The sequence below is a fragment of the Chiloscyllium plagiosum genome, chromosome 2, assembly GCF_004010195.1.
Source record: "Chiloscyllium plagiosum isolate BGI_BamShark_2017 chromosome 2, ASM401019v2, whole genome shotgun sequence".
Lineage (NCBI taxonomy): Eukaryota > Metazoa > Chordata > Chondrichthyes > Orectolobiformes > Hemiscylliidae > Chiloscyllium > Chiloscyllium plagiosum.
In genome coordinates this window covers 1015203-1032029 of record NC_057711.1, presented here as the reverse complement: position 1 = coordinate 1032029, position 16827 = coordinate 1015203, and the positions used below count along the sequence as shown (strand labels likewise).

The following is a 16827-nucleotide window of genomic DNA, read 5'->3' as shown; positions in this document are numbered from 1 at the left end:
CTCCCTGATCCCTCTCTCTCCCTGATCCCTCTCTCTCCCTGATCCCTCTCTCTCCCTGATCCCTCTCTCTCCCTGATCCCTCTCTCTCCCTGATCCCTCTCTCTCCCTGATCCCTCTCTCTCCCTGATCCCTCTCTCTCCCTGATCCCTCTCTCTCCCTGATCCCTCTCTCTCCCTGATCCCTCTCTCTCCCTGATCCCTCTCTCTCCCTGATCCCTCTCTCTCCCTGATCCCTCTCTCTCCCTGATCCCTCTCTCTCCCTGATCCCTCTCTCTCCCTGATCCCTCTCTCTCCCTGATCCCTCTCTCTCCCTGATCCCTCTCTCTCCCTGATCCCTCTCTCTCCCTGATCCCTCTCTCTCCCTGATCCCTCTCTCTCCCTGATCCCTCTCTCTCCCTGATCCCTCTCTCTCCCTGATCCCTCTCTCTCCCTGATCCCTCTCTCTCCCTGATCCCTCTCTCTCCCTGATCCCTCTCTCTCCCTGATCCCTCTCTCTCCCTGATCCCTCTCTCTCCCTGATCCCTCTCTCTCCCTGATCCCTCTCTCTCCCTGATCCCTCTCTCTCCCTGATCCCTCTCTCTCCCTGATCCCTCTCTCTCCCTGATCCCTCTCTCTCCCTGATCCCTCTCTCTCCCTGATCCCTCTCTCTCCCTGATCCCTCTCTCTCCCTGATCCCTCTCTCTCCCTGATCCCTCTCTCTCCCTGATCCCTCTCTCTCCCTGATCCCTCTCTCTCCCTGATCCCTCTCTCTCCCTGATCCCTCTCTCTCCCTGATCCCTCTCTCTCCCTGATCCCTCTCTCTCCCTGATCCCTCTCTCTCCCTGATCCCTCTCTCTCCCTGATCCCTCTCTCTCCCTGATCCCTCTCTCTCCCTGATCCCTCTCTCTCCCTGATCCCTCTCTCTCCCTGATCCCTCTCTCTCCCTGATCCCTCTCTCTCCCTGATCCCTCTCTCTCCCTGATCCCTCTCTCTCCCTGATCCCTCTCTCTCCCTGATCCCTCTCTCTCCCTGATCCCTCTCTCTCCCTGATCCCTCTCTCTCCCTGATCCCTCTCTCTCCCTGATCCCTCTCTCTCCCTGATCCCTCTCTCTCCCTGATCCCTCTCTCTCCCTGATCCCTCTCTCTCCCTGATCCCTCTCTCTCCCTGATCCCTCTCTCTCCCTGATCCCTCTCTCTCCCTGATCCCTCTCTCTCCCTGATCCCTCTCTCTCCCTGATCCCTCTCTCTCCCTGATCCCTCTCTCTCCCTGATCCCTCTCTCTCCCTGATCCCTCTCTCTCCCTGATCCCTCTCTCTCCCTGATCCCTCTCTCTCCCTGATCCCTCTCTCTCCCTGATCCCTCTCTCTCCCTGATCCCTCTCTCTCCCTGATCCCTCTCTCTCCCTGATCCCTCTCTCTCCCTGATCCCTCTCTCTCCCTGATCCCTCTCTCTCCCTGATCCCTCTCTCTCCCTGATCCCTCTCTCTCCCTGATCCCTCTCTCTCCCTGATCCCTCTCTCTCCCTGATCCCTCTCTCTCCCTGATCCCTCTCTCTCCCTGATCCCTCTCTCTCCCTGATCCCTCTCTCTCCCTGATCCCTCTCTCTCCCTGATCCCTCTCTCTCCCTGATCCCTCTCTCTCCCTGATCCCTCTCTCTCCCTGATCCCTCTCTCTCCCTGATCCCTCTCTCTCCCTGATCCCTCTCTCTCCCTGATCCCTCTCTCTCCCTGATCCCTCTCTCTCCCTGATCCCTCTCTCTCCCTGATCCCTCTCTCTCCCTGATCCCTCTCTCTCCCTGATCCCTCTCTCTCCCTGATCCCTCTCTCTCCCTGATCCCTCTCTCTCCCTGATCCCTCTCTCTCCCTGATCCCTCTCTCTCCCTGATCCCTCTCTCTCCCTGATCCCTCTCTCTCCCTGATCCCTCTCTCTCCCTGATCCCTCTCTCTCCCTGATCCCTCTCTCTCCCTGATCCCTCTCTCTCCCTGATCCCTCTCTCTCCCTGATCCCTCTCTCTCCCTGATCCCTCTCTCTCCCTGATCCCTCTCTCTCCCTGATCCCTCTCTCTCCCTGATCCCTCTCTCTCCCTGATCCCTCTCTCTCCCTGATCCCTCTCTCTCCCTGATCCCTCTCTCTCCCTGATCCCTCTCTCTCCCTGATCCCTCTCTCTCCCTGATCCCTCTCTCTCCCTGATCCCTCTCTCTCCCTGATCCCTCTCTCTCCCTGATCCCTCTCTCTCCCTGATCCCTCTCTCTCCCTGATCCCTCTCTCTCCCTGATCCCTCTCTCTCCCTGATCCCTCTCTCTCCCTGATCCCTCTCTCTCCCTGATCCCTCTCTCTCCCTGATCCCTCTCTCTCCCTGATCCCTCTCTCTCCCTGATCCCTCTCTCTCCCTGATCCCTCTCTCTCCCTGATCCCTCTCTCTCCCTGATCCCTCTCTCTCCCTGATCCCTCTCTCTCCCTGATCCCTCTCTCTCCCTGATCCCTCTCTCTCCCTGATCCCTCTCTCTCCCTGATCCCTCTCTCTCCCTGATCCCTCTCTCTCCCTGATCCCTCTCTCTCCCTGATCCCTCTCTCTCCCTGATCCCTCTCTCTCCCTGATCCCTCTCTCTCCCTGATCCCTCTCTCTCCCTGATCCCTCTCTCTCCCTGATCCCTCTCTCTCCCTGATCCCTCTCTCTCCCTGATCCCTCTCTCTCCCTGATCCCTCTCTCTCCCTGATCCCTCTCTCTCCCTGATCCCTCTCTCTCCCTGATCCCTCTCTCTCCCTGATCCCTCTCTCTCCCTGATCCCTCTCTCTCCCTGATCCCTCTCTCTCCCTGATCCCTCTCTCTCCCTGATCCCTCTCTCTCCCTGATCCCTCTCCTCCTATCCCTTTACCCAGAACCTTATCATCTGCTTTGACATTTAGTTCTTTTTCCTCTCCCCACACAGGGTTATTCAGTGGTCCCTCTGGTAGCAGAGACTCCCAAATCCTCAATTCTGTTTCTCTCAGACTGACCATGAGTGGGGCAGCGTTGGGAATCGATGTTGTGGTGGTGTTCTTCCTGGCTCTGCTGGTTCTGTATCGATATGCTGACTTCAGGAAGCAGCACAAGTTGGTGATTGTGGCCACAGTGTTAGCCTGGTATCTCTGCTTCCTCATTGTCATCATCCTGCCTCTGGATGTCACCATGGTAACAGTACACTGTACTCTGTTCACTGCACTGTGGCTATTGTGTATTGACTAATGTTGTGTTTATCTTTTGTTGTATCATGGCCAAAACACCTGGCAACTGCAGGAAGACCAGCGACATGTTAGTGATTTGCCCACATGTGCAGTCTGCACAAATCTATTGCATAGGCAGTTAGTACTTGAAGATGTTAAGTCGCTAAGACCAGATCAGATACATTCAAGGATGCTGAGGGAAGATTAGTGGAAATTGCAGAGATACAGGGCTGATATCTGAGCTGGGGAGCTGCAAATTCTTGCTCAAACAAAGGCAGCCTGTTTAGCCTTGATCATTATCTAGGATAAAATTAACAGTTAAGACTGGTCATCTATGTCAGTACCCCCATTTCTTCTTTCTCCTGTATCTTTTGATCCCTTTAGTTCTAAGAGCTATATCCAATTCTTGCATGAAAACATTGCATTGTGCCACGTCCTGTGGCAGAGAATTTCACCAGCTCCCCACTCTCTAGATGAAGACATTGTCCCCCTGTCCTAAATGGCTGACCCCATATCATTCGACTTTGGCATAGTTTCTGGACTCTCCTGTGATCACGAAAATTTTTCCAGCGTTTACTCTGTCTTGTCCAGTTAGAATTTTATGGTGGATAAAGTGGTTAGGATAGCATTTGGGATACTTGACTTTATTCATCGAGGCACAGAGTTTAAAAGCAATGAGGTTTTGCTGGAACCGAATAAAATGTTGGCGAGGTCACAGCTAGAGTATCGCACACAGTGCTGGAATGCACATTTACAGATGGGATGTGATACACTGGGGAGGGTGCAGAGGAGACTGATCAGGATTCTTGTCTGGACTGGAGTTTCAAAGATGAAGAGAGATTGGACACACTGGAATTGTTTTCTTTGGAGCAGAGGAGACTGGAGTTCAAGATATATAAAATTGAGGGGTATAGATAAGGTCAGGGCATACATTTATGGAGTCATACAGCATGGAAACAGACCCTTTGGTTCAAATAGTTCATGCTGACTAGATATCCCATCTGACCTAGCCCCATTTTCCAGCACTTGGTCCCTATCCCTCTAAACCTTCCCCATTCGTGTACCCATTCAGATGCCTTTTAAATGTTGTCATTGTACCAGCCTCCACCATTTCCTCTGACAGCTCGTTTCATATACTCACTACCTTCTGCGTGAAAAAAATTGTCCCTCCGGTCCTTTTCTATACCTTTCCCCTCTCACCTTAAATCTATACACCCGAGTTTTGGACTCCTTTACCCTGGGAAAAAGATCTTAGCTATTCACCCTGTCTATGCTCCTCATGATTTTATAATTCTCTATAACATCACCCCTCACCTCTGACGCTCCAGGGAAAACAGCCCCAGTCCATTCAACCTCTCCCTATATCTCAAACCCTCCAGTCCCAGCATTGTCCTTGTAAAGGTTTTCTGTACCCTCTCAAGTTTAACAACAACATCTTTTCTCTAGAAGAGTGACCAGAATTGTATGCAGTATTCTAAATGTGGCCTCACCAATGACCTACAGTACAACATGGCATTCCAGCTTAATGCTCAATGGTCTGACCAATGAAGGCAAATTTACCCAATGCCTCCTTACCACCCTGTCCACCTGTGATGCCACTTTCAAGGAACTATGTATCTGCACCCCTACTTCTTTTGGTTCAGCAACATTCCCCAGGATCTTACCATTAAGTGTATAAGTACTTCCCTAATTTGCCTTTCCAAAATGCAGCATCTCACATTTATCTAAATTAAATTCCATCTAATCAAGATCCTGCAGTACTCTGAGATAATCTTCTTCACCACCTGTTTTGGTGTCAGCTGCAAACTTACTAACCATGCCTCCTATACTTGAATTCAAATCGTTTTATGTAAATGACAAAAATCAGTGGACCCATCACCAATCCTTGTGGCACACCACTGGTCACAGGCCTCCAATCTGAAAGGCAACCCTCCGTCACCCTCTGCCTCCTTTTAAAATAAGTTCTAGGAGGTTTAGAAGAGCAGAGACAAAGTGTTTTTGTCCGGAGGGTGCTGGGACTCTGGGCCTCTCTGCCTGTGAGGGTCGGAGAGATAGCAACCCTCACCACATCGAAGAAAGGTTTCACTGAAAACGTGCAATGTCAAGGCACACCAGGCCACAGCCAAGAACTGGAAATGAATAATTAGGCTTTAGATTAGAGCAGACTTGATGGTTGGAAGGTTCTTTTTCTGTGCTGTTGAGCTCTATAACTCTGTCATATGGGCCAGACCTGATGGGCTGAATGGTATACTTGACCTGTTTTTCTTTCCTGTCTGTTTTGGGAGTATTTCGATTGAGTGAAGTTTACTTGATACTTTCGGTTTCAGACCATTTACAGACAGTGTGAAGTCGATAGCTTCAGGATATCACCCAGCAGTGCCCCAAACTCCAGCAAGGTATTCACAGCCAACAAGACCAACTCCTCCCACAGGTGAGATATCCTGTAGCTATCACACCCAAAATTAATTCACCCTCTCTCCCCTGCCACTGACCCTTCCCCTCCTTTCCTCTGCCCCATTACCACTCTGCTCAACCCACCATGGATGCCTGTCCCAGGTGCTGTCCGCTCTCCCATCGTGTGCATTACCCACCTCTCTGGCCAGTGCTGTCATTACTGACCTTCACACCTGAGGTTCTCATTCTCTTCTTCCCAGTGTGCCCGATATCCCAGTGCTGCAGCAATGTTTCAAGCCTTGGAGTTACATCCCGGATGGAATTCTGCCTGTTTTCTGGAGAGTTGTCTACTGGACATCACAGTTTTTGACCTGGTAAATGACTTGGGAAGTCTGCATTGAGTCCATCATTTATCTCCCATCCCTAGTTGCCTTGGAGATGTTGTGGTCTGTTCCTGAGCTCCTGTGGTCAGAATGTTGGTGAAGTAGAGCTCCTTGTGATAGTTTATTGACTGAATAGTTATAAAACCCTCATCATTCACAGCGTTACCTGTGGCTCACTTATATTTACACAACTATTTAATCAATTAACCTCAGTCAGCAACTTAACCCTGGATAAACTGGCACTGTCTCTGGACAGGTGTCCCGGTTTGAGTCCCGTCTGATCAAGGTAGATGTAACATGTCTGAACAAGTGATTGCAACAAATGTCCCTGTTGACGTGTGCTTTAGGTAGACCCACAATCCTGTTAGGGAGGGAATTCCAGGATTTTGACCCATTGACAGTGGAGGAACAACAATATATTTCCAAGTCAGGATGGTGAGGGGTTTGGGGGGGAACTTGCAGGAGGTGGTGTTCCCATGTATCTGCTGCCCTTGTCCTTCTAGATGGAAGTGGTTGTGGGTTTGGAATGTTATGTCTGAGGGTTTTTGGTAAATTTCTACAATGCATCTTGTAGATGGTACACACTGCTGCTACTGAGCGTCGGTGGTGGAGGGAGGGGATGTTTGTGGATGTGATGCTGATCAAGTGAGCTGCTTTGTCCTGGAGGAGCTTAGCTAGAAGAGCTGAAAGCTTTGGAGTGCAGGTTTAATCGTGAGGTCACTGTTCATTGCTGGCAACAGCCATTGAACAGACTAGGTCACACATCGTCAATGTGTTCATATCCTTTCGCTCCTCCTCCCTTTACTGTGTCTGACCATGTGGGCTGTCCCAGGAGAGGTTGGCATCTCACTACAGGCCTCTCCAGACCAGTTAGGGGTGGGAAGCAAATGTTGGCCTTGGCAGAAATATTTGTAAGCCAGCATCAAGCTGGCATGTAACTGTATTTTCCTGTGCAGTATTTTCCCGAGTTGTTTGACTATCTGGTTCTGTTACAGGATCTTACTGCCTTTTATGCAGTCCTATGCTCGTTCAGGTGACTTCTCCATTGCGGGAAAGATTAAGACTGCACTGTTTGAAAATGCCATCTACTACGGCACTTACCTGCTGATTTTCGGAGCTCTCCTCATCTACGTGGCTGTCCATCCTGGGCTGAGGCTCGACTGGTGAGTTACCCTCGCCTTCAGAGTGGGGTTGGAACAAGGTTTTAGGCACGTAGCGAGGGAGAGAGTACTTGAGAGGGGGGAGCTGAAGGGGAAGGAGTGTTAAGTTCTGGCCTGACCAGAGATTACAGGGTGGGTAAATGGAGGATGGAGAAGGGCTTTTTATAAACTTATTCATAAATTTGTGTGTCACTGGCTGAGCCAGTATTATTGCCCATCCCTAATTACCCCTTGAGAAGGTGGGGGTGAGCTGCCTTCTTGAACCGCTGCAGTCCATGTAGCTGTAGGCAGACCGACAATGCTCTAGGAGGGAATTCCAGGATTCTGACCCAGGAAGGAACTGCAATATATTTCCAGGAGTCTGAGTATGTTGAAGATGCCAATGCATTTGGTGAAAGGCTTCAGTGGGTTTCAGAATCCATAGTATGGCAGATGTGGGGGTGGGTTTGAAACCATAGTGTGGCAGAGGAGGGAGTTTGAAACTGTGAAAGGGTTTGAGTAGCAATGGCAGGCATCAAAGAATATAATTCGTGACTCGTGGCAAAGATTTACCCCACCGAGAGAAAAGGATTCTCTGAAGGGGATCACCCAACTAAAAGGATAGTAATAAAATGAAAGAAGAATATAGACTGTGACAAAGATTTAGTATAAGCCAGAGGATTGTGAAAGCTTTAAATATGACAATATGTGACAGTAAAATAATAAAGATCAATAAAATAAACTTTGAGAGTAAATTTACAAGTAATATCAAAATAGAAGCAAGCATTTCTTTAAAGAAAGAAAGAAGCTATAGCCTAGTGGTATTAATCCAGACAACCAAGGAATGTTCAGGTTATAAGTTTGCTCGCTGAGCTGGCAGGTTTGTTCTCAGACGTTTCGTCACCATACTAGGTAACATCATCAGTGAGCCTCTGGTAAAGCACTGGTGTTCTGTCCCGCTTTCTATTTGTGTGTCTTGGTCTCTGAAGGTGGGTGATATTGTTTCTGGTTCTTTTTCTCAAAGGGTGGTGAATGGGATCCAAATCAATGTGTTTATTGATGGAGTTCCGGTTTGAAAGGCTTCTCGGAATTCCTGTGCGTGTCTCTGTTTAGCCTGTCCCAGGTCAAAGTGGTGTCCTCATTTGTGTGTGAGGATACTAGTGAGAGTGGCTCATGTTGTTCAGTGGCTACATGGTGTTCATGTATCCTGGTGGCTCATTTCCTGCCTGTCTGTCCGATGCAGTGTTTGTTACAGTCCTTGCAAATGACGTTCGTTTTGTTGGTTATTGGTACAGGGTCCTTTAGGTTCATCAGGAGCTGTTTCAGTCTGTTGGTAAGTTTGTGGGCTACCATGACACCAAGGGGTTGGAGTAGTCTGGTAATCATCTCCGAGATGTCTTTGTATGGCAGTGTGGCTGGAGTTTCTGGTGTGTTGTGTCTGCTTGTTTGGGTTTGTTGTTCAGGAATCAGTGGAATGTGTTTATTGGGTACCCATTCTTCTTGGATATGCTGTATAGGTATTTTTCTTCTGCAGCATGCAGTTCTGGGGTGCTGCAGCGTTATGTTGTGGCTCGTTGCAACAAAGTCCTGATGCAGCTCTGTTTCTGGGTGTTGGGATGATCATTTCTGTAGTTAGTATCTGTTCTCAGTTTGTTGCATTCCTGTAGACCGTGGTCTGCAGTTCTCCATTAACTGTTCGTTCCACTGAGATGTCACATGCCTCTCATCATCTTGTACCTTTCTATCAAGTCACCTCTCATCCTTCTTTGTTCCAATGATAAAAGCCCTCATTCCCTCAACCTTTCTTCATAAGACACACCCTCCAGTCCAGGCAGCATCCTGGTAAATCTCCTTTGCACTCCCTCTCTCAAGCTTCCACATCCTTCCTTTAATAAGGTGACCAGAACTGAACACAAGTGAGGTCTAACCAGGGCTCTATAGAGATGCAGCAGAACCTCGTGGCAATTCTATTGCCCTGCTAATGAAAAACAACACACCATATGCCATTTTAACGGCCCTATCAACCTGGGTGGCAGCTTTGAGGGATCTATGGACGTGGACTCCAAGATCCCTCTGTTTCTCCACACTGCCAAGAAACCTTTAGCCCTGTATTCTGCATTCAAATTCGACCTTCCAAAATGAATCACTTCACACTTTTCCAGGTTGAACTCCATCTGCCACTTCTCAGCCCATTCTGCATCCTGTCAATGTCCCATTGCAACCTACAACAGCCCTCCACACTATCCACAGCTCCTCCAATCTTCGTGTCATCGGCAAACTTATCCACCCTTCTACTTGCTCATCCAATATACAAAAGTCACAAAGAGCAGAGGTCCCAGAACTGATCCCTGTGGAACACCACTGGTCTCTGAGCTCCAGGCTGAATACTTTCCATTTACTACCGTCCTCTGTCTTCTAGGGGCCAGCCGATTCTGTATCCAGACAGCCAATCTTCTCTATCCCATGCCTCCTTACTTTCTGAATGAGTCTATCATGGGGAACCTTATCAAACGCCTCACTAAAATCCATGTACACCACAGCCACTGCTCTATCTTCTTCAATGTGTTTTGTCACATTCGCAAAGGATTCAATGAGGCCTGACCTGCCCCCTCTCAAAGCCATGCTGATGATCTCTGATCAAGCTACGTTTTTCTAAATAAACATAAATTCTGTCCATCAGTATCCTCTCCAATAATTTGCCCACCACCAATGTATGACTGACTGGTCTGTAATTCCCAGGGTTATCCCTGTTACCTTGAACGAGGGAAATTACATTTGTCACTGTCCAATCATCTGGAACCACTCCAGTGGACAGTGAGGACGCAAAAATCATCACCAAATGTGCAGCAATCTCTTCCCTCGCTTCCTGTAGTAATCTTGGGTATATCCTGTCTGACCCAGGGGATTTATCTATCCTCATCTTTTTCAAAATTTCCAGCACATCCTCTTCCTTTAACATCAAACTGTTCGAGCGTATCAGTCTGTTTCATGCTGTCCTCACAAATGACAAGGTCCCTCTCAGTAGTTCAAAGAATTCCGGAACACTGACTATTAGTGTAACACCAGAGTTCTCAGGAAGGCTCCCTCAACCCAAAACATTAACTCCGATTTCTCTGCACAGATGCTGCCAGATGTGCTGAGCTTTTCCAACAATTTTTTTTTGTATTATGTAACACCTTCATATAAAAATGGCGAGAGGAAAAAAACTCAGTAAGTTGAAGCCAGTTAGCTGAACACTTGTTATTGGGAGTGTTAGAGTCTCGTACATAAAGAACAGGAGCAGGCATTGGCCACTTAGCCTGTGGCTTCTTATTCTACCCTTGGCCTCAACTCCTGTTTAGTGCCAGTTCCCTCAACTCGGGGTATTTCAAAATCTATCTTTTCCCTAAGTACTTTCAAATGCTGTTTCCTGTTTGCAAAACCATATTGAATCTATTTGGTTCTGCTAAGCTTTTCTAAATGTCCTGCTATTTCTGCCTTAACAATGTACTTTTACACTTCCCCAGTCAGGAGAAAGTGAGCACTGCAGATGCTGGAGGTCAGAGTCGAGAGTGTGCTGCTGGAAAAGCACAGCAGGTCAGGCAGCATCCGAGGAGCAGGAGAATCGACGTTTCAGGCATAAGCCCTTCATCGGGAATGACAAATGTTAGAGCAGAATACGATAGGCTATCTCCCACCCTCCCTCAATAGGGGCATCACAGTTCTGGTTTTCCAATTCACTGGGACCCTCCTGGAATCCAGGTAGTTTCGGGATAGTTTGATCCATGCCTCCACTATCTCTGCAGCCACTTCTTTTATAACCTTGAAATGCAGGCCACTGGATCCTGTCTAAAGGCATAATCCTGCAGATTCAGAAAATCTGAAATAAGCACAGAGAATGCTGGAGAAACTCTGGTCTGGCAGCATCTGTGGAGAGAAAACAGAGTTACTGTTTTGGGTGCAGTGACCCTTCTTCAGAACTGATTGTAGATGGGAAAAGGTTGGTGTAGGGGAGGAGTAAACAATAGGTGGTGAAGGAGCACATAGAGAGAGGGACGCAGTTGGGAAGAAAAAAGAAATGGTTACAGATCATGATGTGGAGGTGCTGGTCTGTGATTGGGGTGGACAATGTCACAAGTCACACGACACCAAGTTATAGTCCATCAGGTTTATTTGAGATTATGAGCTTGCAGAGCTCCATCATGTGAAGTGAAGGAGCAGCGCTCTGAAAGCTTGTGATTTCACATAAACCTGAGTGTCAGGTGACTACTGACTTGGTTAAACGTCAGCCCAGGAAAATGAATAGCTGCTAATTGGGACCATTAGTGGCTGACAATGTATTGTCGGAAAGTGTGGCATTGGAAAAGCACAGCATCCGAGGAGCGGGAGAATCAATGTTTCGAGCATAAGCCCTTCATCAGGAGGGTTATGGTTGCGGCCCATGTGATAGCACGACCTGGTGTGTGGAGGTTGAGGTAAGGACATGGGAGAATGTGCTCAGGTTCCAAAATGATTGAACAGAATATTTTGTCCTAAAGGCTTTAGGGTCCCAAGTGGAAAATGAGGTGCGGTTCTTGCGTTGGGCTTTGCTGGAGCACTGCAGCAAGCCTGAGACAGAGACGTTGGCCAGGGAACACAGAGCGGTGTGTTGAACTGGAGGCTCTGGGTTATTCTTACGGGCAGAATGTAGGTGCTCTGCAAAGTGTTCTCCCAGTCTATGCTTCATTTCTCCAGTAGAGGAGACCACATTGTGAGCAGTGAATACTGTAGACAGGACTGTGTGAAGTTCAGGTAAATTGCTGCTTCACCTGGAAGGTGTGTTTAGGGCCTTGGATGGTGATGAAGGAGAAAGTAAATGTGCAAGTTTGACAGCTTCTGCAGTTGTAGGGGAAGGTGTAGTAGGGATTGTGGGGAGGTGTTGAATGGAGGAGGAATGGTCCAGGGTGTCCCAGAGGGAATGGGCCCTGTGGAAGGTTGACAGGGGAGAGCAGAGGAATGTGTTCCTTGAAAGTGGAGTTCCAGGTAGACGGTGGTGAAGAAGGCGTTTGGCACACCTGCCTTCATTGGTCAGTGCACTGTGTGGGGTGTGGGAAGGTCATGTCGTGGATGTACAGGACATTGGTGAGGCCACTTCTTGGGTACTGTGTTCAGTTCTGGCCTCCCTGCTATAGGAAGGGTGGTGTTAAACTTGATGTGCAGAAAAGATTTATGAGGATGCTGCTTGGGCTGGAAGGTTTGAATAGACTGGCTTTTTTTTTCCCTTGAGTGTCAGAGGCTGAAAGGTGACTTTAGAGGTTTATAAAATCACGCGGGGCATGGATAGGGTAAATAGACAAGGTCTTTTTCCCAGGGTTGGCGAATCCGTAGGTTTAAGATAAGAGGGGAAAGATTTAAAAAGTACCTGAGGGGCAACCTTTTCAGGCTGAGTGTGATATGGTTATGGAACGAGCTGCGAGAGGAAGTGGTGGAGGCTGATACAATTACAGCATTTAAAAGGCATCTGGATGGGTATATGAATAGGAAGGGTTTAGAGGGACATGGGCCAAGTGCTGGTAAATGGGAGCAGAGATCAGATTGGGATGTCTGGTCAGCGTGGATGACTTCATAACATCACAGAATCCATAGAGTGTGGAAGCAGGCCATTCAGCCCATCGAGTCCACACCAACCCTCCAAAGAGCATCCCCTCCCAGACTCACTTCCCTGTATATGACACAGCGAATCAACCTTGCCTGCACATTTTTGGGCTGTGGAAAGAAAGCGAATTACCCTGAAGAAACTGCGTGCAGACTCCACACAAACAGTCACCTGAGGGTGGAATTGAACCTGGATCCCTGGTGCTATGAGACGGCAGTGCTAGACTCTGGTGTCTGGTGTGGAGGAAACAGCAGCTAATGATGGCTTTGCTTTGCTTCTCTGTCAGTTTGGAGCTGACTCATTTGAATCTGATTAATATCTCTCCCTACTCCCAGGGACAAGCTCCAAACCATTGGCATCACTGCTGCTAACACATGGGGGCTGTTTCTACTGGTGCTGCTGCTGGGGTATGGCCTGGTGGAAATCCCGCGCTCCTATTGGAATGCAGCCCGACGTGGTTACCTCCTCACCAAGACCCAGTTCAAAGTGGCGAAGTTGATGACTGAGAAAGCAGATGCTGATGAGACCCTCGAGGATGTGATGGAGGTGGGTCAGGGTGTAGGGAGAGCGAGGCTAGGGTGTCATGGTGGGAGTTTGGGCTGGAGCGTGAAGAGGAGGTGGGGTGTATGGGGAGGGGAGTTTGATCGGGGTGTCATTGTCAGACTGAAAGAGGCTCTGGAATCTGTCATGTACTGTGCTGCTTGTCCCAATTTCAAACATTCCGGTCTGTAGCTTTGTAAGGGTTTAGCCTTGTGATTATCTACAAAATTCATAAACGCTGTGTATTGGGGATAATGTGGGATGGATGTCATTAGCAGGGAGCAGCAGGGCTCGGTGCTACTGTCAAGCTGTTTCCAACCACCTCCAGTTGTTGAGTCTGACCTTCCGAGGTTTGCTGGTGAAATGGAGGAGGACAGGCAGGGACATGTGAAAGTATAAATGTTGAACTGACTTCATCCTGGAATGATTCTCTGTCCAGGTGCTGTAGCATTCCACTGCTTATTGTCAAAATGATTTATTCCTTCATCACATGAATGTGTTTTTCCAGGAGGTCAGGAAGCTTAACGAAACAGTGAAATATAACCATCCCTTCAGAAAGTACATCGACACCATCCTCCGAAAGGTAAAAAAAGGGATGCGAGTGGAGGGAACGACAGTGAGACTGTCAGGAGCTGGGGATAAAGCTGAGGACAGGAGAATAAATGGAAACAAGGGATAGCTGAGGGAGGCTTGGGCAAGGGGAGGGGAGGGGAAAGGAGAGGAGAGTCAAGGGGAGATGCTTCGGGAAAGCAGAGGCCATGACAATGGGAATGTGACAACAAGGGCTGGGGAGCATTTAACATGCTCCTGGGTCTCCTGCCTACTTCATACATCCCTCAATTCACTGAGACCAAAACCAGTCTTGCATTCTATATGTTCAACAGTGGGGACTCCACCAGCCTCTGGGCAAACAACCCCAAAGATTCAGAGCCCTCGAGTGAAGACATTTCTGTACAGGGTTCACTTACAGGAGAAATTAGGAAACCTGAATTGGAGGAGGAGGTAGGAGTGCAGAACTCAGAGGTTAGTAAAATCTCCAGCCCACTCACAAATAGGACAGTGTATGGAAAGGGTTAGCAACCAAACTTCAAGCACACTCTACAAAGGAATGACAAAGAGAAAAGAGGCAGTTAATACAGGACTGAAGGTATTATATCTGAATGCACACGGTATAAGGAATAAGATAAATGAGTTTGTGGCGCAGATCGAAATTGACAGACGCAGTGGGCATCACGGAGACATGGCTGATGGGGGATTCGGATTGGGAGCTGCGTATTCAAGGATATCCATCCTATCAAAAAGATGGGCAGGGGGGTGGGGTTGCCTTTATTAGTAAGAAAAGAAATGAAGTTAAATCAATAGTGGTTAGCACTGCTGCCTCACAGCGCCAGAGACCCGGGTTCAATTCCCGTCTCAGGCGACTGTCTGTGTGGAGTTTGCACATTCTCCCCGTGTCTGCGTGGGTTTCCTCCGGGTGCTCCGGTTTCCTCCCACAGTCCAAAGATGTGCAGGTCAGGTGAATTGGCCATGCTAAATTGCTCATAGTGTTAGGTGAAGGGGTAAATGTAGGGGAATGGGTCTGGGTGGGTTGCTCTTCGGAGGGTCAGTGTGGACTTGTTGGGCCGAAGGGCCTGTTTCCATAAGTAATCTAATCTAAACAAAGTATGGTCAGACAGTGTAGAAGCTGTGTGGGTAGGATTGCGGAACCACAAAGGTGAAAAACCATAGGTGGAGTTATGTACAGACCTCCAAACAGTCAGGAGTTGGGCACAAGATACACCAGGAGATAGAAAAGATGTATAGGAAAGGCAAAGTTACAGTCATGGGGGATTTCAGTATGCAGGCAGACTGAGAAAATCAGGTTGGAAGGCGATTGCAAGGAAAGGGATTTGTGGAAAGTTCATAAGATGGCTTTTTAGAGCAGCTTGTGTTGGAGCCCACGAGGGAACAGGTAATTCTGGATTTAGTATTGTGCAGTGACACGGACTTCATAAGGTGAAGAATCCTTAGGCAGTGATGATAATATGATTGAATTTACTGTGCTATTTGAGAGGGAGAAGATAGAATCAGAGGTAATGGTATTACAGCTGGATAAAGGCAACTGCAGAGGCATGAGGAAGGAGCGGGGTAGGATCGACTGGGAGAGGAACCTAATGGGAAGGACAGGGGAAAAGCAATGGCAAAAATGCCTACTCTCTGCTTCTAGTTCATTTCCCAAACTTCTTTATATGCCAATATATTAATCCTAGTTTTGTAAACTTTAATGTTGTTTACTAACCCTTTGTTTGGATATTTGGAAATTCAGGTAAAATCCACCTCCTCATTCCCTTCTGCCTGGTCTACATCTTCCCATCTGGGACACTGATACTTGATTCTCACAACTCCTGGGGCAGCACCAAAGATTAGTGATGTAACCAAATTGCTCAGCGATCCCAATTTTCTTGGCTCATGGACTCAGGTTAACAGAAAGCACTGCAACTTCTGTACTTGAGCTACTATTTGTTACAACTTAGTCGATTCTAACCACAGACCAAACAAAACATTTAACTCTACTAGTTGAAATTGTAGCCCCCTTATTAAATCCTTGCATGGACAACAAACGTAGGTGTTGTGCATGGTGGGAAAGGGAAGCACTGGGCAAACACAGTTCAATGGCACCAGTTCCCAGGATTCAGTCAGGTGTTCTTTTTGCTTCCTAAGATTGTCTTTGCTGTCCCTCTGTCATAAACTCACTCTGTTCACCTGCCAGGTGCACATCAGAGACCTGTCATCAGGCTGATGAATCCTGCAGTAATCCTGATGGCTCTAACCAATCAGACCCATGTATGACACTGACCAATGCTGAAGAGCTGCTTTCCTGGAGGATGCTGGGGGAGGGGTGCCAAGAAGAGTCTAGAGAAGTTTTTTTTGTGGGGGGATGGTTGGGGGTGTTTGTAGAGTGCAACTGACTACTCTGTTGTGTTTCAGTGTCCCACTGAGTACCAGGAGAGAATGGGCAGGAACATGGATGACTATGAAGACTTTGACCAGAACAGCAACAGCCTCCCAAGTGAGAAGAGTCTGGTCAGACTCCATAAACAAGTGAGCCTCAGCCAGGGGCAGTGGGATAATGTCAGGGTACTGGGTTAAGGGTCAGGACGGAGATTGAATCAAGGTGGGGATGCAGCGTTGGTGCTGAGTGTTCCGGACACTGTTCACCTGATCCCTGGGGTGTGCTATTTGCTGGTCACTGTGCAGTTTTTCAAGTTTGAGAGATTGCTGGAACAGAGTGGGATTCTCAGGGTTGAGCTGTTGTGTTGAGTTCCATCTCTATGATTGAGGGTATGAACTATTGTGCCTTGTTTGGTCCTGGCACCTGTTCCTTTTTTGTCCAGGTGATCTACGTGGTTCAGAGGCAGCAGCGAACGCGAGTCCAGTGGAAGATGTTGTTGGAAGAAGCCTTTCACCTGGAGGATGTAGCCAAGAATGAAACCAGCAGCACCCACCAGTTTGTTCGTGGTTTCCAGAGCCAGGAGCCCAGGAGCTGGATCAGCCGTTACCTATATACCCCTAGTGTAGGTGAGTAACCCATCAGAG

At 48.4% G+C, this 16827-nt stretch overlaps 1 protein-coding gene across 1 annotated transcript in view; it reads left to right on the top strand.

Annotated features, from left to right (window-relative positions):
* Positions 1–16827, top strand: part of lmbrd2b (LMBR1 domain containing 2b) — a 75877-nt gene that overhangs the window by 10682 nt on the left and 48368 nt on the right. The window contains exons 3-10 of the mRNA XM_043702925.1: positions 2908–3149; positions 5509–5612; positions 5836–5949; positions 6954–7121; positions 13047–13257; positions 13760–13834; positions 16219–16332; positions 16626–16809. Coding sequence (XP_043558860.1) covers positions 2976–3149; positions 5509–5612; positions 5836–5949; positions 6954–7121; positions 13047–13257; positions 13760–13834; positions 16219–16332; positions 16626–16809 — 1144 coding nt within the window. The 5' untranslated portion in view covers positions 2908–2975. The remainder of the gene's footprint in view (positions 1–2907; positions 3150–5508; positions 5613–5835; positions 5950–6953; positions 7122–13046; positions 13258–13759; positions 13835–16218; positions 16333–16625; positions 16810–16827) is intronic.